The sequence below is a fragment of the Chiloscyllium plagiosum genome, unplaced genomic scaffold (assembly GCF_037043375.1).
Source record: "Chiloscyllium plagiosum isolate Xiang-an unplaced genomic scaffold, Cpla_swu_hap1 HiC_scaffold_53X, whole genome shotgun sequence".
NCBI classification, from domain to species: Eukaryota; Metazoa; Chordata; class Chondrichthyes; order Orectolobiformes; family Hemiscylliidae; genus Chiloscyllium; species Chiloscyllium plagiosum.
This window is the reverse complement of record NW_028270191.1, coordinates 17938804-17962757: the sequence shown is the minus strand read 5'-3', so window position 1 is coordinate 17962757 and position 23954 is coordinate 17938804. Positions and strand designations below refer to the sequence as shown.

Below are 23954 nucleotides of genomic sequence, written 5' to 3'. Positions count from 1 at the left end.
AAAAAGAAAAAAAAAAGAAAAAATAAACAGGAGTGTCAGGGGGTTCTGTACACTCTAGGAGCCAGCTTGGAGCTAAGTGGAATCAGTGTCATGTGTTATGAATGTGTAAATAAAGGGTGACTTGATGATGGAATACCAGCCTTCATGGAGTATTGTTACAAGGAGATTAAAATTAGGAAATTTACATTCATGGATATTTCATCTCTTGGAGAGAAAAAAGGGATGGAAAGGGTGGTTGGGTAGCACTGTTAGGAAGAGATGGAATAAGGACAGCTGAGAGAGAAGATCTGTCAGGTGATGTAGAGTCCATTTGGGTGGAGGATAAAAAAAAACAAAGGTAAGACTTTGGTAGGAGTAGTGCACAGACATCCCCCCCCCCCCCCCCCCCAACAAACATAAGCTACTCTGCGGGATAGGCTATAAATCAACCAATAATAGGAGCATGAAAAAGAATACAGCAATAATTATGGGTGAGTTTGATCATGTTGATTGGTTTAATCAAACTGGTTGTAACAATGAATTCATACAGTGCATTACAGATAATCTCCTCGAGCAATATCTCATGGAGCCCATCAGGGAGGAGGCTATCTCAGATCTGGTAATGGGTAACGAAGCAGGCTTAATAAATGACCTCACAGTAAAAGATCTCACAGAAAGTAGTGATCATAATGTGATAAAAGTTAATATTCAGTGCAAGAGAATGAGAAACCTGTGTCAGAAACAACTGTGCTCAACCTAAATAAAGGTAATTACAATGAAATGTGGATAGAGTTGGCTAAAGTGGACTGGCAGGCAGATTAGCAGGAATGACAGTAAGCAAGCAGTGACAGACATTAAAGGAGGTAATTCATGACTCTCAGTGAAAATACATCTCAGGAAGGAGGAAAAAGTTAGAAGGGGATAAGCCAACCATGGCTATTTAATAGAGTATTAAGTTGAAAGGAAAAACAAAGGCCAAAGTCAGTGATAGTCTGAAGACCAGGATAAATTCAGAATGCAGCGAAGATGGACTAAAAAGATTATTAAATAAACTACAAGGGCAGACTAGTGAGGAATACAAGAACGGCAATAAGAGCTTCTTTAAATATATAAAAACAAAGAGATGTCAAAATGAACATATGCCCCTTACAAAATGAATCTGGTGAGACAGTTATGAGGAACAAAGAAATGGCAGAGGAGTTAAGTAAATATTTCGCATCAGGCTTTACAATGGAAGATACTTTAAACATCCTATTAATACTGGGCTTGCATCCTAGGATCCTAAAAGAGGTATAGAAATAATGGATGGAATAGTTGTAATTTTCCAAAAGTCCTTGGATTCTGGAGAAGTACCAGAGGATTGGAAAATTGCTAATGTGACCACTATTCAAAAAAAAGGTAGGGAGGTAAAAAGCAGGTAATTATAGGCTGATTAGCCTAACGTTTATTGTTGAAATATATTGGAATCAATTATTAAGGTAGTAACAGCAAAACATTTGGGAAATCATAATCTAATGCAACAGAGTCAACATGGTTTCATGAAAGGGAAATGGTGTCTGACTGATTGTCAATCAACCAGAGTAAATAGAGGGGAACCAGGAGATGTGTTGTATCTGGACGACCAGATGGCATTCGACAAGGTACCTCATGAGAGGTTAAGTCATTGGATAAGAGCCCATAGTGTTGGATGTAGTATACTGGCACGGATAGAGAATTGTCTAATAATCAGGAAAAAAGTGAGGAGAAGGGATTCTTTTTCAGGTTGGTAAATCATGACTAGTGGGGATCCACAGGGATCAGTGCTGGAAACACAATTGTCTCCAATGTAATTTAATGACTTAGACGAAGGAAACTAATGTACTGTAGCCAGGTTTGTGGATGACAAAAAAATAGGTGGAAAGGCAGGTTGCAAGAGGGATACAAATAGTTTATAGAGAGACACTGATGGATTAAATAAGTGGACAACACATTGGCAAATAATGGAGTGTAATGCTCATTTTGGAAGGGAGAACAAAACATCAAATGATTTAAATGGGAGATAAACTGCTGAAAGCTGCAACACAAAGGGACTTGGGAGAACTTGTGCATGAAAAACAAAGGTAGCACATGGGTGCAGCAGGTCATCAGGAAGGTTAATGGAATGTTGGCCCTTTTTTCCAACAGGGTTGGAATATTATGATAGGAAAGTCTTACTGCAATTATACAAGGTGCTGATGAAAGCACATCTGGAGTACTGTGAGCAGTTTTGGTCCCCTTATTTGGAGAAAGCTTTAATTTCCTTGAGGCAGTTCAAAGAAGGCTCACTAGGATGATCCCTGGTATGGAGGGATTCTCTTATGAGCAAAGGTTAAACAGGTTGGGACTCTACTCATTGGAATTTAGAATAATGAGAAGTAATCTCATTGAAACATACAGCACATTTCCTGTCAGGCCCTTAAGAATCCCAAGAGTCCTTATTTATATTAAAGGCTGAAATAGAGGAATTCTTGAATCAAAGGTTATGGAGAAATGGCAGGAAAGTGGATGTGAAGAATCGCGGATCAACCACGATCCTGTTGAACGGCAAAGCAGGCTTGAAGGGTCGCACGGCTGACTCCTGTTCCTATTTCTTGTGATCTTATGGTCTAAATTGGTTCCAAGTATTTGGAAAGTGGTCACAATTTGGCTCCTCAGGGTGACAAGGCAGGCAAAATACTCAGATGTGGAAACTTTATCAAGTTCCCAATTATTGAACCAAGCGAGGGAGGGACATAAACCATTACTGCAAGCTTTGGAGGTTTTGTTCCTTCTGATTCCCTAGGGATTTGAAAATGAAACCAAGATCAGCAGCACAGGGGCCTAGTTTATCTTACAAAGGCATGTTTTCCAGTAGTTAAAAAAAACACAGGCAATATTACTATTAGGTATATTATGTTGTTATCAACTGATCTTCCAAGAAGCAGTTCTTCCAAGAAATGAAAGCAATCCAGCCTTCCCTCAGCCTATAGTTGTATTGATTGGAACATAGTGACCCATACCATCAAACAGTGCCAAAAGATCCACAGCTTCAAGATGCTTACACCTCGCAAGTCTGACAAAAGAAGTGCCAGCTCAGCAAAAGTAACCAATTCCTGTATAAAACAGCAACTTTCATGTACTTCCCTTAATCTCATCAACTTTATTCAATATTCATTGTGTGGTCTTGAAGGAGACCAACATATACAATTTGGTGACTGCTTTGCTATAGTGCTATTAGAACATAGAAAAATACAGCGCAGTACAGGCCCTTTGGAGGTTCTTCTGAGAAATGATTTTGACATTAGCCATGTCCTCCACATTCATTAAAAACAATAATGGGTGTTCTAGATGAGGAGCGAAGCTGTGCCTCTCAGGAAAGAGAAGGAAATCAACATTGCTCGTGTCGATCCTTCCCCCCCCCCCCCCGACTGTTACGGCAAAAGGGGAGGAGGTTGCACTCACGTCCCTCCACTTTCAAGACCATTATTTTTACATCAATTAAAATAAAATTGCACATTTTTTGCATCAATAGTTTTTCATGGTCTCAAGTTTCCCCTCTTTCAGTTTGTATTTGTCTCTTCTCAAATGTTTCCACATAAATTGTTTAGATTAGATTCCCTACAGCATGGAAACAGGCCATTTGGCCGAACAAGTCCACATCAACCCTCCAAAGAGTAACCTACCCAGACCCATTCCCCTACCTGATATTTACCCCTGACTAATGCACCAACGCAATGGCAATTTAGCCAAGTCACCTGACATGCACATCTTTGAATTGTGGAAGGAAACCCACGCAGACACGGGGAGAATGTGCAAACTCCACACAGACAGTCGCCCGAGGTAGGAATCGAACCCGGGTCCCTTGTTCTGTGAGGCAGCAGTGCTAACCACTGAGCCACCGTGCCACCCATGTTTTTTTTTCATGCCCTTCTGTTGTTTCAGTGAATGATCTTTTTTCTAAAATTATCATTCAGTAGTATGAAGACCATTCAACTTTGTAACCAGTCCTCTGCAATTAAAGGACCTATTATTCCCCCCTTTACCCTTTGATTTTCCTAAAATGCTCATTTATATTTAGTTCTGATAACTTATATGAACACAAAACATTAACTTGACTTTCTACGCATACACTGATTAGCTGCAAATTTCCAGCATAATTTGGTATTTCAATTTTGCAATTTTTCCTGATTTCATCTCCCTCTTTTCATTTGAACACTTCAAAAGATATTTTTGTAGCTTAGAAAACTCAACAGTTTGGAGTTTAAAGCAAACAATATTAACACCATATTAATGGGCGTTCCCATTTTTCCTATGTTTGCTTTACAATTATCAACAATGCTGCTCAGAGTTCAGATGCTAAGCAATTTGTATCCTGTTTATTAAAATTTATTCTGGCAACTTGTCTTTTACCAATCTGTAATAAGTGTTTGTCAGTCCAGATTGTTTTGATCAGTTTAAGGGGTGCAGTTTATTTACAAACTGTCTGAAGAATTTGAGCGTGCGTTCCCATTAAGATGGGTGGTGCCTGGTGTGCAGGAGGTTTTTTCTAAAATATTCATTCATGGGAGTTTCTTCGACTGGGCCAGCACTTATTGTCCATCTCCAGCGGCACTTGAAATGCTCCAGTGCATCTCGTGTAGGTAGACCCACAATATCAGGAAGGAGTTCCCGGACGTTGACACAACAACACTGAGTGAACAGTGTAAGTTTCCAAAGTCAGGAATGGTGAGTCGCTTGGAGGGGAATTTGCAGTTGGTGGTCTTCTGTATCTGCCACCTTTGTCCTCCTAGATGAAAAAGTGGTTGCAGGTTTGGAAGATGCTCTCTAATGAGCCTATGAGAACTTCTGCAATGCCACTTGCAGACAGTACACACAGCTGCTACTGAACATTAGCACATTATAAACATCTACTCCCTCCACCACCAATCAAGCAGATTGCTATATCAAGCTCTAAGTGTTGGAGCTGTACTCATCCAGGCAAGTGGGGAGCATTCAATCATATTTTAGGATTCTGAACATGCTTTGGCAACACAGGAGACAAGTTACTCAGTGCAGCAGTTCTAGTTGTTGGCCTGCCTTTGTAGCCACAATACTTACATAGCTAGTGTAGTTGAGTTTCTGTTCAATGGCAACCCCCGTTGATAGAGGGTTGATAGTGGGGATTCAGTGATGGTAAATTGTCACAACTGGAACAAGGTCAGCCAGTTGGACTTCATCGAATAGGAGTTCCCTGATTAGACCAGATTAACAGACCCAATCAGGGAGCCCTGGCTGTCAGATAAGAAGGGCATTATCAGAGATACTGACACTCTCAGAGTTGACTGTGAATAAGTACTAAATTCATGGATCATTGTGTAAATTAAGGGTGACTTGGTGACAGGATACTGTCCTCTGTGCACTTATTTCAGTGGCAACGAGACTAAAGCATGAACCTGAAGAAACTTGCTCACAACAGTCATCTTTGAGTTGGAGTAAGCATTTGTTATTTAGGAAGCTTGACACATTTGATCCTGCCAAAGACTGGGCCAGTATGTGGAAAGAATGCATTTTTTTCTCCACCCCCCCACCCCAGGTAAGTGATATTGGGGCAGATGAAAAGCAACATGTAATTCCCCTGACAGCCCGTGGACCTGCAGCTTTTTCTGTTATTAGGAGCCAGACTCTCCTGAGACTCCAGATACGAAAACCTTTCAAGAACTGATGGACATAGTTAAAGAATATTATGATCCCAAGCCGCCTCTAATTCTGAGATGATATTGGTTTTACTCAGCAATTCAAGAACAAGAGGGATTTGTTTTGGGATTTTTGACTAGGTTAAGACAACTGACAAAAGCCTGTGACTTTGGTTTAACCCTTAAGGTGCTTCGAGACCATTTGGTATGTGAGATTAATCATGTAAGAATGCAAAAATGCCTACCAGGTGAAGCCCAGCTAGACTTCAAAAGACCACGACAACTGGCTTTATCATAGGAAAATATGGCAAGTAGCGCTTATGAGTTTCAGGGTATTCTGAAGTAAGTGGACACCCTCTCCAGTCCAACTGAGCTTGGGGAACACCACTTGAGTGAAGGCAATTGCATAGCCTCACTCAGGACACATTCTGAACCGAGAGACTCTAGGTCGGCCCACAGTCAAACCTCAAAACAATGCCAAGCCTCGGCCAAACAGTTAAAGTTTCTTCAGGATCCCTGGCTGACAAGCCTTTGTAGTCGCTGCCGGCATGTGGACTCGAAACAGCTCAAGAATCCTCCTAGATCTGAACTTAGTTACAGAACTCATAGGCTGGTATCCAGGAGAGTGTACACCCCAGAAAGTCCACCTACATCTGGTTTAGAACAATTAATTTGCTCAAAAACATTCAAATCAGAAAAGAAAAACACCTGGATAAATGGTCACCCAGTTCTAAAGGAGGTTAATACTGATGCGGTCACATCAGTAATCGAAGAATCAGTCTTTAACAAAATTCGGCCTGGACTCCTGCCCTTAACTTTGCGCAAGACCTCAGTGAGGCCGAGAACCTTTACCAGGGAATTTCACAGATTAAGGGTACAACTTCAGTTCTGGTCCCTTATGAAAAGCAGTTGGCTGAGTTACAAGTGAAATTGTAATAAAAGGCTCAGACCGAAGCTTGATGAGGCAAAATTGGTCGTGAGATTCACCTAGATTGGCTCAACATTTTTCAATTTGAAAATGGCTGCCTGAGTGAAGTCTTCCAGGAATCAGAGAATCCCTACAGTGTGGAAGTAGGCCATTCAGTCCATCGGGTCCAGACCGATCCTCCAAAAAGTATCCCACCCAGACCCATCTAATCCCTCTAAATTTGGTCAATTTTGCACATTTTTGGTCTGAGGTGAGAAACCAGAGTAACCCACGCAGATATGGGGAGAATGTGCAACCTCCACACAGACAGTGGTCAGAGGGGGTAATCAAACCCGGGTCCCTGGCCCTGTGAGGCAGCAGTGCTAACCACTCAGCTACCATGCCACCCAGATCTTAGGACTGTCAGAGGGACTGAGGCCTCTTGCATGTTGACCAGGAAGCAATTCCACAATTCTGCAAGGCCTGCACAGTACTATTTGCCTTACAGGTAAAAGTACAGACTGAAATCAGAAGGCTGGAATGTGAAGGAATCACCAAACCAGCCCAATTTGCAGAATGGGCAGCACCAGTTCGCCTTTGTGGGGATTTTAAACAAACGGTAAACCATTTTTTCCAGCTGGATAAATACCCAATCTCCACACAGCGAATTTATACACAAAGCTGGCAGGGGTCTGTCCTTCACAAATCTGGAAATGAGCTGTGTGTACTTTCAATTGCATTTAGACCACGATTCCAGAAGTATGCTACAATTAATACCTATGAAGGTTTGTACCAACATACGAGACTGCCATTTGGGGTATCATCAGCCTGTACAATTTTTCAGCGGACGATGGAGAACATTATGCAAGATCTACCTCAGGTTGGCACTTATCTAGATGATGTTCTAGTACAGGGAAAACTAAAAGAACACTTAAAGAATTTGGATATAGTCCTAAGGCGTTTCTAGAAGGAGGGTGTACGCCTTAGAATGGAAAAATGTGTGCGCCAAGCACCCCAAGTGACCTACTTGGGCGATAGAGTTGACAAGACCAGGTTACACCCATTGGAAGATAAAATGAGGGTGATCAAAGGTGTCCCCAGCTCTCCCACGTCTATACCAGAGCTTAGGTCTTTCCTTGGGCTGGTGAATTGTTACTGTCTGTGTGGAGTTGTGCATTCTCCCAGTGTCTGCATGGATTACCTGCAGGTGCTCCAGTTTCCTCCCACAGTTCAAAGATGTGGGGGTTAGGTATATTGGCCATACTAAATTACCGATAGTATACATGAATGTGCAGGCTAGCTGGATTAGCCAATGGAAATGCAGTGATTACAGGGATAAGGTAGTGGTTCTGAGTGGGATGCTCTTCAGAGGGTCAGTGTGGACTCGATGGGCCAAAAGGCCTGCTTCTGCATTGTAGGGATTCTATGCCCTGCCCCTCAGAGCGAAATTGGAAAGGCTGCCAGAACCTATGCCTCCGTCAAGTCTTGGTGAGTCCTCAGAATCAAAGATGGACATGACAGATGTAGCCGCCTCGATGCCTTTGCCACCAGGAGAGAGAAATTCAACCAAAACGCTCCTAGCGCACGAGGCAAGATCCCATGCATTACTTGCTGCCCGTATTGATGCTGACTTGGAGGGACCTGGGCCAGATTAACAGCCTAATCAGGAAGCCCTGGCTGACAGATAAAACAGGGAATGTTATTTTGATTTAATCCCTACCCTCCCTTCACTGTTTGATCACACAGCATTGCCCTTTGATGTGAAGGGCACTGCTAGTCACTGGCCACTTGGGTGTTTCCTTTCTTCCTGGTGGTGGAAACTGAATAAAGATTCATGCACCTTGTGTCTTTCACCTGCACACACACAACATGGGTGCTGGGGAAAAAATAAGCATTACCGCAGTTAGGCAGTAGTGTGGGGGTAAAAAAAAAAGCAAAGGAAAAAAAGGGGAATGTCAGAGATACTGACACTCAGAGCAGACTCTGAAGAGACAGTCCTAAAGTCAATGACTGTTTGCGGGTGGCACGGTGGCACAGTGGTTAGCACTGCTGCATCACAACGCCCCAGAGACCAGAGTTCAATTCCCGCCTCAGGCGACTGACTGCGTGGAGTTTGCACATTCTCCCCGTGTCTGCGTGGGTTTCCTCCGGGTGCTCCGGTTTCCTCCCACAGTCCAAAAATGTGCAGGTTAGGTGAATTGGCCACGCTAAATTGCCTGTAGTGTTAGGTGCAGGGGTAAATGTAGGGGAATGGGTCTGGGTGGGTGCGCTTCGGTGGGTCGGTGTGGACTTGTTGAGCCGAAGGGCCTGTTTCCACACTGTAAGTAATCTAAAAAAGGGCAACTTGGTGTCTGGATACCGGCCTCTATGGAACCAATTCAATAATGTAATTGAATATCATTCTGCGTGGCACAAACATTACTTGCGTTTTGTCAGCCCAAGGCTGGATGTTGTCCAGGTAGTGCTGCATTTGGATATGAGTTGCTTCAGTAAAAGCTGATTGGAGTGCATGATGTACATATGGCTACTCACAGTTGGTGGTGGTGACAGAACTGGAGAAAATCAAAAACAGAAGGGGAATTCCATGACAAAGTTGCTCTGGCTGGCAAAACAATTTCCGTGACGGATGGGGTGGGGGCAGCAAGAGAACCATGAGAGGTGGAGATGGTATAGAAGGGGAGGGCAGGATGATGGAATTGATCGAGGGTTGCAAAATGTCAAAGACAATTATCTGATACAACTTATTCAAAAATTATTCTGTGCTAAAAACACAGATTCACTAAATTAGACTTAAAAGTTTTAGAAAATGTTTAAGGTAAATTAAAATCAGGTGAACCTGCAATGAGACAAAAAAAAAACTGCGTTGCTGGAATCTGGACGCTGGAAGACCACAGCAAGCCAAGCAGCATCAGGAAGTAGGGAAGTCAACATTTCAGGTGTAACCCTTCTTCAGGACTGGGGATGGGTGTAAGGGGGAGCTGCAGATAAAGGGGGTGGCGGGGGGGGGCAGGGTGGTGAAGTGGGGATAGGTGAAGACAGGTAGAGGGTACAACCTGGTTGGCCAATGGGAGGAATGAATCTGGTTGGTGGCAGGAAGGAGTGGAACAGAGGGGAAGAGACTGGGAAGGGAGTCCAGGGATGGGAAGGGAGGTTATTTGAAATTGGAGAATTCAATGTTGAGTCTTCCAGGCTGTAGTCTGCCCAGACGGAAGATGAAGTGTTGCTCCTCCAATTTACAATGTGGTTTATTGTGGCAATAGAGGAGGCAAAGGATGATTATGTCAGAAAGAGAGTGGGAAGGGGAATAAAATGGGCGCTGAGTGGACAGTCCGGTCAGCTCCTGCGGGCCCGGCTGAGATGCTTCAAACCTAGTATACTGCATCAGGTGCTCCCAATGTGGTCTTCACTACACTGGGGAGACTAACGTAAACTTAAGGAACAGCCCGCCGAGCATCTCAGCCGGGCCCGCAGGGGCCAACCGGGTCTCCCAGTCGCCGGCATTTAAATTCCCCTTCCCACTCCCTTTCCGACATGACCATCCTTGGCCTCCTCCATTGTCACAATGAACCAAACTGCAAATTGTAGAACGACACCTCATCTTCTGCCTGAGCAGCCTACAGCCTGGAGGACTCAATACTGAGTTCTCTAATTTCAAATAACCTCCCTTCCCATCCCCCGACTCCCTTCCGAGCACACCCTCTCCCTTCCGAGCACACCCCCTCCCTTCCACCAACCGGATCCATTCCTCCTATTGACCAACCTCCCCACTTCACCACACTACTCCTACGACCCCCTTTATCTGCAGCTCCCCCCACATCCATCCCCAGTCCTGAGGAAGGGTTACACCCGAAGCATCGACTTCTCCCTCTCCTGGTGCTGCCTGGCTTGCTGTGTTCTTCTAGAATCTGTAATGAGACAGACATGATAAGGGAGCTTAAGGTGAAGGAACCCTGAGGAGGCAATGAACATAACATGAGCAAATTTACTCTGTAATTTGGGAGGGAAACGATAGAATCGGAGGTAACGGTATTGCAGCTGAATAAAGGCCACTACAGAGGCATAAGGGAGGAGCTAGGTAGAATTGACTGGGAGAGGAGCCTAGCAGGAAAGACAGTGAAACAGCAAAGGCAGGAGTTTCTGGGAGTAATTCAGGAGACACAGCAGAGATTCTTCCCGAGGAAAAAGAAGCAATTTACAGGAGGATTAGGCAATCATGGCTGACTAGGAAAGTCAGGGATAGCATAAAAGCAAAAGAGAAAGCATATAATGTGGTGAAGGGCAGTGTAGAACCAGAGCATTGGGAAGCTTACAAAGACCAACAGAGGTCAACAACTAAAAAAGAAATAAGAAGGGAGAAGATTAAAGAGGAGGGTAAGCTAGCCAGTAATATAAAAGAAGACTGCATGAATTTCGTTAGATACATAAAGGACAAAAGACAGGCAAAGTGGACACTGGGCCGCTGGAAAGAAAATGACAGTGGAGAGACAGTAGTGGGGAACAAGAAAAATGGCTGAGGAAGTGAACAATTACTTCACATTAGTTTTCACAGTGGAAGACACGAGTAATATCCCAAAAATTCAAGAGAGTGTGAGGGGGCAAAGGTGAGTATAGTAGCCATCACCAAGGAGAAGGTGCTAGAAAAACTGAATGGCCTGAAGGTGGATAAATCACCTGAACCAGATAGACTACACCCCACAGTTCTATGGGAGATAGCTGAAGAGATAGTGGAGGCATCAGTGGTGATCTTTCAGGAATCGCTAGAATCAGGGAGGGTCCCAGAGGACTGGAAAATCGATAACATGACATCCCTATTTAAAAAGGGAGCAAGGCAGGAAACAGAAAATTACAAACTAATTATCCAACCTCAGTTGTGGGCAAGATCCTAGAATCCATTGTGAAGGATAAGATTTCTGATTACTTGGAAATGCATGGTAAAATAGGGCAAAGTCAGCATGATTTCATCAAGGAGAGGTCATGTCTGACAAATCTGCTAGAACTCTTTGAGGAAGTGACGAGCAAGTTAGACCAAGGAGAATCAATGGATGTTATCTACCTGGACTTCAAGAAGGCCTTTGACAAGGTGCTGCACAGGGGGCTACTAAGTAAGGTAAGGGCCCATGATGTCAGAGGCAAGGTGCAAACCTGGATAGAAGTTTGGTTGTCTGTCATGCACTTTGGTATGAAGAATAGAGGCATGGACTATTTTCCAAATGGGGAGAAAATTCACAAGTCTGAAGTGCAAAGCGACTTGGGAGTTCTAGTCCAGGATTCTCTCAAGGTAAACTTGCAGGTTGAGTCAGTAGTTAGGAAGGCAAATGCAATGATGGCATTTATTTTGAGAGGACATGAATATAAAAGCAGGGATGTACTCCCGAGGCTCTATAATGCTCTGGTCAGAACACATTTGGAATATTGTGCGCTGTATTGGGCCCCATATCTGTATTGGCCCTGCAGCATGTTCAAAGGGGATCACGAGAATGGTCCCAGGAATGAAAAGCTTAACAGAAGGACTGTGGATCTATACTCGATGGAGTTTAGAAGGAAGTGGGGAACCTAACTGAAACATACAGAATATTGACCTGCCTGGACAGAGTAGATGTTGAGAAGATGTTTCCATTAGTAGGTGGGACTAGGACCCGAGGGCACATCCTTCGAGTAGAAGGAAGACCTTTTAGACTACAGATAAGGAGAAACCTTTTCAGCCAGAGTCTGGTGAATCTATGGAATTCATTGCCACAGAGGGCTGTGGAGGCCAGGGTATTTAAGACTGAGATAGAGAAGGTTCTTGAGTATCAAGATGATTCAAGGGATACAGGGAGAAAGCATAATTGCACTGCATAATTTTAACACTCAAGTTATAATATTGCAGAAAAAACTTGGATCCTAAACAAGGATGTCGCCACAGAACAAGGTCGCAAATAAGTAGTATTCGTGAATGATAAATACTGAAACAGCTAATTAAAACAGGCAGATTTTCAAGTGTTTATTTCTCAAACAATGTTGTAAACCTGCTTTTTCAGTTCACAAGCAAGCTGTTCCCAATTTGACTATCATATCTATGGTTATAAATAACTCTCAAGACCACATTCTTAAGAATATAAAATTAAATTTTATTAAGCCTGTTTCTACTTATTTGCAGTTAATGTTCTCAGAGTAGATTTTTTGATTCTGTTAAAGTTTCTGATGAAAGAATAACTCGAAATCCAATATTTAAGAAAGTACCACTGCTAATACTAACTTGATTGCAAATTTCTTGCAGATTGCTGCTGTTCCTGAAAAGAAGATACAGCTTCAGCTCAAATCTTCAAGAAACTCATGGTGGACTTGTGAGAGAACACTCAGCATTGCCAACCACATCAGCGAGCAATCCCAATGACAAATATGGAGCTGATTCAATGGGATGAAAGTTTCTGTAAAGTTTATTTATCTAGTTTTAACTTGCTGGCTGTTCTTTAAATCCAGTCACAATACATAAGCAATTGAAAAAAAAGTTTCAGTAAATATTCCTGTACCAAGCCTATCCTGATAGGATATTGCAAGTTTTAATCAGTTAAAGACTGGAGAAGGGAATTATTCAAACTTACAAACTGAATTTTGTAACATTATGCAACAGATTATATTTTTAAACATTATAGTTAGATATTCGAAATAAGGGAAACTAATTATTTCCCTAGAATATACATATAAAAAAGTCAGCTATTTGACTCTGAAAGAAGGAAGTCCATTTTAAACACTTGAACGAGTAAAAGGAGACATCAGAAATTTCCAAGGAGCCATTTAATTATTGGCTCTCACAATGATAAGAAATTGGGAAAGAAAGAGATGTGTTACTGTACATGAAAGTTATTTGCTTTGAAAAAGAATGTGTGTTTACATAGCATTTCTCTTGACCAGACTACTCAAAAACGTGTTTTACAGCCATTAAGACTTCTGAAGTGTAGTCACTGTCTTAATGTAGAAAATGTTAGCAAGCTCCAAGAAACAGCAATGTGGTAATGACCAGACAATTATCTTTTTGGGATGCTGATCGAGAGATAAATATTGGTCAGGATACCAGGGAGAACTCCCTTGTTCCTCTATGAAATAGTGTCACGGGATCTTTTGCATCCACCCAAATACCAAGCTTGTGTTTCACATTTAAAAAAAAACATTTTCTCAAAGTAAGACTGCCTGTGTCATGGGTGAGGCTAGAATTAGTTGGCTAACACTGACAAATGAGAAAAAGAAAATTGTTGTGCCAAACAATAACTACTTAGCTTCTAATTTAAATTTCAGAAATAATAAGATTCTGCTGTTGAAAATGAAAGTGCAAGGGCAAAGCACAATCTGCTGTTGATCTCAATGTGATACTGTTTTCAACATGATACCATTTCCCCAGAACATCAATAAGAGATTGTGATGGGAAATGTCTGGTACTTAAATGTAAAGTATTTATAGTTTGGCGTTTGTGCAACTGAATATGTAATGGAGTGTCTATTGTTTAAGTTACAAAATGAAAGACAGACATTTGAAGGGAAGGAAATATTTTCGAAAGCTTCCTTTTAATGGATAGGGAATGAGACAAGGAGAGAATAGGGTGGGTGTTTAAAAAAAAGGAATGCCTACCTGTTCGAGTTCTCTTGAACAGGGCTCTAACAAAACAAGGTCAATTCGGTCGTGCCTACAATTTTAAAAATACAAAAACTGTTGCACTCAGCTCAGCTCCACAGCAACCACTGCTGCCTCAGGGTTCATTACCTACAATTTGGAAAGCCCTACATTAATGTGTGCATGCGAGTCAAATTGTCAATATCACAGCCCAAATAATGCATCAAGCAGTACTTAGGCATAGGTTTGTTTCATAAGAAAAAAAGTCAGCTTGGGAGATAATCAACATGCAATGACTTCCTTGGCTTTCCTCACCACTACAATAGAGGATCACCAGCAGAGATTTGGAAACAAAATCAGAAATTGCTGGAAAATCTCAGCAAGTCTGGCAGTATCTGTGTAGAGAAAGATTTGGGTCAGTGACCCTTCTTTAGAATTTGAGAACATAGTCAAAATCAGTGGGCAGTCTCTGTGAAATTTTACATCCCTTCCTTCCCCCCCCCCCCCATTACTGTCACTTCCTTCCAATTCCCAAAGACATCAACACCAAGCAGAATACAGCTCTTCTGAAGTGACGCACACTGTCAATAGTTTTGTCCATGCATTCATTATTCATACACTCGATATGAGGTGTTAGCAAGTTATTTAGGTGCGAACGACATCACAACTGGCCGTATCCCAATATCCACCTGCATCCTCCTACGGTAGGGACCCTGTGTGCAAATTAAGAGCAAAAGCCTTGTACAACTTCCTCCTCTTTCGCCCAGTGGCACAATTAGAGTGTAGCACGAGAGATCAGTTATCTCAGTATAAAGGATCACACAACTTGAAGCCTTTCTGGTCTATAGAATAGAACTGTTGGGGAATGAGAAAATTTAACATTTTTCATGAAAGCTGAGAACTTCTTTGTAATACACTAAGAGGCAAACTGTTTATAAGAAAACAACTCGAAGGTTCCTTTGCTGACTTGTTTTTAAATGATGCTTTAAAATTGTGATAATGAAATCTTGTCTCAAGGAAAGAATGGTCATGAACACATGATAATTCTTAATTTCAAAATGCTAGAAAAAAAATTTATTGCCCTCTTAATCCTGATAACAAAGATGATTCTTCAATCTGAATACAATTTCACAGGATGCAATCTTTCACCAAATGGCCTTGTTCATACAAAAGTCTTGACAGTGAATGCGAGCTTGAGGGTGGAACGTGGAGCTGAGCAAGATGTTGCCTTATCTAAGGATCGGCACAAATACATGAAACTATTACGCTAAGCATTGTCAAAAAACACTAGCATTGGAGAGGGGTGCAGAAAACATTCAGGAGAATGGTTTCAGGGAGCAGAACTTTAGTTCTGACTGAATGGGAAAGCTTGGGGCTGTTTTTGAGAAAACTAAAATATAAATTTGACAGAGGCATTCAAAACCATGAGGGATCTGGAAAGAGCAGATAGGGAGAAACTGTTCCTATTGGCTAGAGGATCAAGAACCAGAGGACTCCAATTTAAGGTGGCTGAAAAAAAATGTAGTAACAACGCGTGGAACAGCATTGTTTTTTAAATTACACAGCAAGCGGACAGGATCTGGACTGTCCCATTTGGCAGGATGTTCAAAAAGGAATTGAGAGCTAGCACAAACAAAATGGATTGAATGGCTTCGTTCTGTGTTGCAACCATTCTATTATTCCATGCTAAAAGTACACTCTTCCCTTACCTGAAATGTAACCACGACCATTGCAGTCTTCTATATCCATTTTCAAAGTGCTGTGCTAGAAGTATAAAAAAGAACAAATGTTATACATCTATTCCCTACATCAATGGGGTCTCAAACTTTCATGTATGAGAGATCACTTACATTAACTGCAGAATCTGGCAACCTCACCCCATAACGAGTTACAGGAAGAGTGATATTGCCGAACCCTTGGCTATTGTAGTTTATTGCCATGTTGCAATTTGATTCACAAATAAATTTGGGCAAATAATTTTGATCCACAAATCCAGCAGCATACTTTTTCACTTTGAGTCAACATGAGAATTTAAGGACATCCCAAGTATTCTCTAATTGTTGAGCAATGGCTATGCTAATCCATATACCTTAAAGAGACACATGCGTTGATTCGTTAAGCTCATGCTGATGGAAACTCCAAATACAAGAAAGGAATTGGAAAAAAACACCCAGCCGACAAAAAGGAACAAGCATTCCTCTAGCGAATGTAATTATTTGTACATACCTTGTATAAGTAAGGGTGTACAGCTATTCAAAGCCTCTACAACACAAACATTTTATGCAAATACCAGGAACATTGTACTTTAACTCACCATCATATTCTCAAGGGTAACTAGGGATGGGTAACAAAATGCTAGACCAGCCAGTGACACACACAACCCATGAATGAATTAAAAATAAAACTACAGACACACAGTTAAAATGTGGTCATCTAAAATGAAAATATTCTGCAGCTTTAGTACATTTAAAAGCTAGCTGTCCTCAAACAAAATCAATTACTTCCTCACTTCAGATGCAACTACTTTGAATCTCATTTTGCCATTTTAAAATAAAATGCTGCAGTCTCTGTTGTGTAGGTACACCCACCATTATGTCAGGAAGGAGTCTCTAGAGCAAAACATGAACCAACTACCTTCTGACTCAAGAGGTGAGGGTCCTATCAACTAAACAACATCTATTATAGAAAATTAAGGATTATATAACAAGTAACACAGGGTTACAAGCATCTATGGATTGGACATCAATGTCAGTACAACACTGGCAGAAAGGCATAATGATATTGTTATTTTAAGCAACTGTCATAACAAATGCCCAAAATGCATTGATGCTCAAAGCTATACAATCATCAAGTGATCAAGGATTAAAATATAAAATTTATAGCACCCATCAAGCAGACCCTGCATGGGTTAGATTTAGTTTTGCGTGGATACAAGAACAAATTAAGAATTACAAACAAATGTAAACTATTTATCAAAACAAAAATCAGTCAAGGTTTGGCTATTTAACACTGTGAAATTTAAATTTGATATAAAATTTGAAATCAGATGCAGATCCCAGATATATAAATTGAGCATGAAGTACCTCAGTCGATAAGTTTAGCACATAGCCCAGAGAGCACAAGTTTCCAGACCTTTCTTTTTCACTCATGATGTTTTTATGCCCTAAAATTAAAGTATTTAATTCATTGGAGGCAATGGAAAAATTGGAGAAATAACTCAACTAGTGATGAAGTATTTTTAAAAAAATACTCTTGTTTATTCACATCAGGTATCAGTTTTTAAAATGGAAACCGTGGTGACAGTAAGGAAGTGAATAGTAACCAATAATTCTGTTGAAACAACAGAGCAATTCTCTTGACAGTATTGGAATTACCTGACAATTATAATTCAAATTAATAATTGCTCAACTAAAATTCTGGGGGAAAATCATGTTTTGTTTGGTAGAATATGTAAAACCAACTTTGATGTATCTCTAAATAACCCAAAGTAAATTACTTTGATCAAATTATGGAATATGTAGAAGCTCTGATTAGAAGGTCAGTGATGTCAACCTTTCAGAAAACAGTATACTGAGCAGAACATTTTTCCCCAAGAATTTAAAACCTGTCAACGAAAGATTCTGTACTTACAGGGTGGATACTAGGACTCGACATCATGTGCACTGTCTCCTTGCCGGTGTGGTACAATGGAGCTATCTAGACCTTCTTGCTATGCACTGTATAGTTTGCTTCAAATGCAACAAGTGACTTTGCAATGAAGGAAATGGACTACAATAACAGATTTTGACGTAATCAATGGCTGCTCTCTGACTCACTTGCTATACAGCTTTTCAAGTTAGAAATTACTAGGCACAACAAAAGCATGCACTTTGGTATAAAAGATATGGCTCTCCAATAAATTGGAAATGCTTTAGCTATTAAAAAATAAATCAGCAATATTCAAAAGGGCAAAGAAACATTTAGAAATAAAAGTGCTAGTTATTAAAAAATGTCCTCCAATTTGTTTCTTAGGGCCATAAGCATCACACAATATCACCAGGCCCTTACATGGGAGAAGTGGGTAATGTACTTCAGAAGCAATCTGCAAATGCCACAACCAAGGCACTGACACAGCACTTCTTACCAAAAGGTTGAATCATTCCCTTTTTTCTCCCCACCACTTTTGTGTTCCATGTGACCTTCAATGTGGCACCATTTTATCAAATACCTTCTGGAAATCCAAATAGAATCAATCCTCGGGCTTGCTTTAATCCACAGTGCCTGTTACTAATTCAAAGAACTCCAATAATTTGGCAAAACATGATTTTGTTTTGAAACCACTCCTCTTCCCAAACTCATTAGTTTTTCCTCGCATGTAGCTATAATCTCTTTATTTCAGTGATCATTAATACAAGCATTCCAATTGCTTCATAAAAGTGAGTAAAGACCAGACAGTATTCAAATAGTTTGGAAAGTTGATAGAATTTAAGGAGGCTGATAAAGGCGAGAGAAACTTAACAATAAAGCAAAGAGATTAAGATCAAGATGCCATCATGTGAGATATGTCACAGACTGATGTGGTGATTGAGGCACAGAATGTCAGAGTGGAAAGATTGTAAAGAATGGATTGAAGAAAGCTGTGCAAGTGCACTGTGCTGAGGGGATAGTGATGTGCAGGTTAGGTTAGGTGCAGGTTAGGTAAATTGGCCACGCGAAATTGCCCATAGTGTTAGGTGAAGGGGTAAATGTAGGGGAATGGGTCTGGGTGGGTTGCTCTGAGGAGGGTCGGTGTGGACTTGTTGGGTCGAAGGGCCTGTTTTGACACAGTTAAGTAATCTAATCTAATCTAAACTACTTTACAGTCTGGCATTCCACACCAATTAGTAGAAAAACACTGGACTCAAAAAAAAGTCTACATAAATGAATTATTTTGAACAGCATTACATTTTTAAAAACCTAAAAGATATAATCAAACTATCATATACAATTCATGGAAACCACTCTCGTGATTAGCCACACTCCCTTAAACTCTAGATAATTGTTTTGCAGTATATGAAAAAGGAGAAGTTGAATTGTTTACAGTTGTGGTTCCAACCACCACAATGTAGGGGATAATTAGAATTATTACACAGTATTACAATTTCAGTAGAGACTGATAGTGTTTAAAAACGGATTCAAACTTCCAATTAACTCCTGAAAGATGAACACTTCAGAAGCGCACTCTTTAAAAGGTTTCTTGTAATAAATTACCAAAAGCACTATTGAACTAAAGACTCATTTTTTTTCGTAGGCTACTTATATTTCAAATTACAGAAAGGAACATTCTCCTTTCATTCTCATGACCATCATCATGCTCAGGAAAGTGCCTTGTATGTTTCTTTAATTCACTACCAGCAATAAAGTTTGTTTCAATAATTCTCATACCTGAGCTCATCTCCCAGAAACTGTAAAAGGCTGCAGAATGCATCTCGTCATGAAAGATGGCCTCCCTCCCAAACCCATCTGTGTTAGCACACAAGATCAAGGAGTCTTTTCTCTGCTGATCACACAGAACTTTTGCAATCCATCTATGATGATTATTATGTAGGGATGTTTGTAAACTAGTTTCAAAAATTTCCTCTGATGATTTCCAGTGACGATTCACAGCACAACTGTTGACAAGGCAATACATATGGCACCCTGCTGGGACTTTGGGAGACTTGGAATCTACTCATTGCAAACTCAGGTGGGCGGCACGGTGGTTAGCACTGCTGCCTCACAGCGCCAGAGACCCGGGTTCAATTCCTGCCTCAGGCGACTGACTGTGTGGAGTTTGCACGTTCTCCCAGTGTCTGCGTGGGTTTCCTCCGGGTGCTCCGGTTTCCTCCCACAGTCCAAAAGATGTGCAGGTTAGGTGAATTGGCCGTGCTAAATTGCCCGTAGTGTTAGGTAAGGGGTAAATGTAGGGGTATGGGTGGGTTACGCTTCGGCGGGTCGGTGTGGACTTGTTGGGCCGAAGGGCCTGTTTCCACACTGTAAAGTAATCTAATCTAATCTAATCTAATCTAATCTAATCAAATCAAACTCAGGTGCTGTTGCTATTCTCTCCAAGCATAAATGTTTGCACCTTATCCCCAAATAATGTAAGCCTTCCTTTGATGTCTGACAATCAAAGCATTTAGGCTGTCAGACAGACTGCAAACAGGTCACATGATCCACCTTCACCCGAAATGCAAAGCTACAGAGACAAAAAAGCTTATGAACCTCAATTCTCTGCAGTTTTACTCTTACCAAGGTATTGCTTGTATATGGCCCAAGTTGGTTTTTGATTGATAACCTTCAGTGTACTGTGTAAGTGTGCAGTACTCTTCTTATGCCAGACATATCTAGGAATGGAAGACTTGATGTTCACTATAATACTGAAGGCTGATGTCTTTAAAGCTGTACCTAGTAATGTTTACTTAGACAGCTATGGGTCAAATGCTTGCAAATGGAATTAGGTCAGATTGGGATGTCTGGTCAGCGCACACGAGTTGGACTGAGGCGTCTGTTTCTGTGCTCATCATTTGGAGATGCCGGTGTTGGACTGGAGTGTACAAAGTTAAAAAATCACAACACCGGGTTATAGTCCAACAGGTTTAATTGGAAGCACCAGCTTTCAGAGCGTTGCTCCTTCATCAGGTAGTTGTGGAGGACACAATTATAAGACACAGAATTTATAGCAAAAGTTTACAGTATGATGTAACTGAAATTATACATTGAAAAATACCTTGATTGCTCGTTGAGTCTTTCATCTGTTCAAATACCATGGTAGTTTCACTTCTTTCATGTGTAAATCACAAAAGTTTTTTTTTAAAAAGAAGTTACATTCTCAGGTTAACTGTAACAATTTGTGTTAGCCAGACAATATGTCGAAGCTGGATTGGTGGTGCTGGAAGAGCACAGCAGTTCAGGCAGCATCCAAGGAGCTTCGAAATCGACGTTTCGGGCAAAAGCCCTTCATCAGGAATAAAGGCAGAGAGCCTGAAGCGTGGAGAGATAAGCTAGAGGAAGGTGGGGGTGGGAGAAAGTAGCATAGAGTACAATAGGTGAGTGGGGGAGGGGATGAAGGTGATAGGTCAGGGAGGAGAGGGTGGAGTGGATAGGTGGAAAAGGAGATAGGCAGGTAGGACAAGTCTGGACAAGTCATGGGGACAGTGCTGAGCTGGAAGTTTGGAACTAGGGTGAGGTGGGGGAAGGGGAAATGAGGAAACTGTTGAAGTCCACATCGATGCCCTGGGGTTGAAGTGTTCCGAGGCAGAAGATGAGGCGTTCTTCCTCCAGGCGTCTGGTGGTGAGGGAGCGGCGGTGAAGGAGGCCCAGGACCTCCATGTCCTCGGCAGAGTGGGAGGAGGAGTTGAAATGTTGGGCCACGGGGCGGTTTGGTTGATTGGTGCAGGTGTCCCGGAGATGTTCCCTAAAGCACTCTGCTAGGAGGCGCCCAATCTCCCCAATGTAGAGGAGACCACATCGGGAGCAACGGATACAATAAATGATATTAGTGGATGTGCAGGTAAAACTTTGAAGAATGTGGAAGGCTCCTTTAGGGCCTTGGATAGAGGTGAGGGAGGTGGTGTGGGCACAGGTTTTACAGTTCCTGCGGTGGCAGGGGAAGGTGCCTGGATGGGAGGGTGGGTTGTAGGGGCTGTTAGCCCCATGTATGAACGGAGCATGAACATCTTTACTTATGTTCTATTCTTCTCATAATTAAGGATAGTGTCCCATTAATCATCTTGATTAAGTACTATACCTGCATACTAACATTATAACTAATGCACTAGATTCCCTCAATCCCTCTGCACCTCTGAATTCTGCAGTCATTCTCAGTTTAAGTAAGACTCTGCTTTTTTAATTCTTCTGCCCATAAATAGTATCACACGTTACAACATTTTACTTCACCTGTTAAGATTTTTGCCAACTCAAATGCACCTCTACCCTCTGCTACTGGATCCTCAACTTCCTCTCTACAGACCACAGAGTGAAGATAGGCAACAGCACCTCCTCCACAACAACCCTCAACACCAGCACCTTCCAAGGATGCGTACTCAGCCCCCTTTACTGTACTCCCGGTACACACATGACTCTGGACAAAATTTCGTCCAATCTCCATCTACAAGTTTGTTGACAACATCACCATTGTAGGCCAGATATCAAACAATGATGAGACAGAGTACAGGAAAGAAATAAAGTGCTTGATGGCATGATGTAAAGGTAACAATGTCTCCCTCAATGTCAGCAAAACTAAAGAGCTGACCAAAGATTTTAGGAAGCGAGGAGGAGGGCACACCCGTGTCTACATCAATGGAGCCGAGGTAGAGATGGTCGAGAGCACCAAGTTCTGAGGAGTGACGATCATCAACAATCCATAAGGACTCTCACCAACGTTTACAGAAAGCATTCTATCTGGATGGATCACAGCTTGGTACGGCAACTGCTCTGCCCAGAACTATAAGAAACTGCAGAAAGTTGTGAATAAAGCCCAGACCATCATGCAAACCAACCTTCCATCCACTGACTCCATCTCAACTTCTGCCTTGGAAAGACAGCCAACATCAAAAACCCCTCCCACCCCAGTTATAATCTCTTCCAACCTCTTCAGTCAAGCAGAAGATGCAAAAGCTTAGACACATGTACCAACAGTTTCAAAAACAGCTTCCTCCCTGCTGTTATTAAACTCCTAAATGGATCTCTCAAATTTCAAACCTAAATGTTGATCTTGCTTTTTATACACCTTCTTTGCAGTCGTAACTTTGATTTCCTTATTCTGTTCAATCACCCTCTGATATTTGTATGTTATGATCTACCTATACTGCATACAAAACAAAACTTTTCACTGTACTGGGTACATGTGACAATAATAAATTAAATCAAAATCTGTCTGCAACCTCCTTATATCTTCACAAGATGTATTCCTCCCTACCTAGTGCCATCTGCAAATTTAGCTGCAGCTCCCTCATCTAAGTCATTGATCTAAATTGTAAAATGTTAAGGCCCCAACACAGATCCCTGCATGACTTTATGCATACCTTTTTAAAAAAAAACAGCCAGCCAATCTTCTATACATGCTGATATCTTACCCTGCACACCACAAGCCTTAATTTTCTCAAAATAGTCTTTGTTGCAGTACCTTATCAAATGCCTTCTAGAAAACGAAGTAGAGTACATCTACAGACTCCCTTTTGTCCACAGTGTATGCTCCTCCTCAAAATGCTCCAATACATTGTTGAACATCATTTCCCTTTGACAAAACCATGCTGATCTTTCTCAATTACCTAGAACTTTCTTTTTAAGTGCGAAGCTGTAATCTCTTTAATCAATGTTTCGAACAATTTCCCAATGGCAGACTTCAAACTAACTGGCCTATAGTTTCCCGTTACTGCCTCCATCCTGACTGAACAGAGGTGTCATATTATATTTGTTATATTCCAATCTGATGGAATCTTTCCTGAATGCTAGAAAATTAATGCCAACGCATCTTCTATCTCATGAGCAACTTCATTTAAAACCTTAGGATGGTGTCCATCCTGGATCTGGAGACTTGTCAACCCACAGTTCTGCCAGTTGGTTAGAGCGGTTTCTGTTGTGATTGTAATTTCACCAAGTTAATATTTCTCTTCCTCCTCCTGATTGACAGCTATTACCAGAATGTTTTTGCATTCTTTACGGTGAAGACAAAAATAAAATATTGTTCATTTGATCTGCCATTTCCTTATTATCTACTAATATCTCCACATTGCTCAATCCAAAAGATCAACTTGCACTTTACCTACTTTTTTCCTTTTTAAATACCTGTGAAACTCTTGCTGTTCTTGTAT

General features: G+C 41.4%; 1 protein-coding gene across 9 annotated transcripts in view; it reads right to left on the bottom strand.

The window, feature by feature from the left end:
* Positions 1-23954, bottom strand: part of ikzf4 (IKAROS family zinc finger 4) — a 267594-nt gene that overhangs the window by 109822 nt on the left and 133818 nt on the right. For 8 of the 9 annotated variants that reach the window (XM_087985435.1, XM_087985438.1, XM_087985439.1 and 5 more), the window contains one exon: positions 15852-15906. In XM_087985435.1, the coding sequence (XP_087841561.1) occupies positions 15852-15891 (40 nt within the window). In that variant the 5' untranslated portion in view covers positions 15892-15906. Of the gene's footprint in view, positions 1-15851; positions 15907-20869; positions 22651-23954 lie in introns of those variants that run through there. The other variant, XM_043681862.2, reaches the window with a different exon arrangement.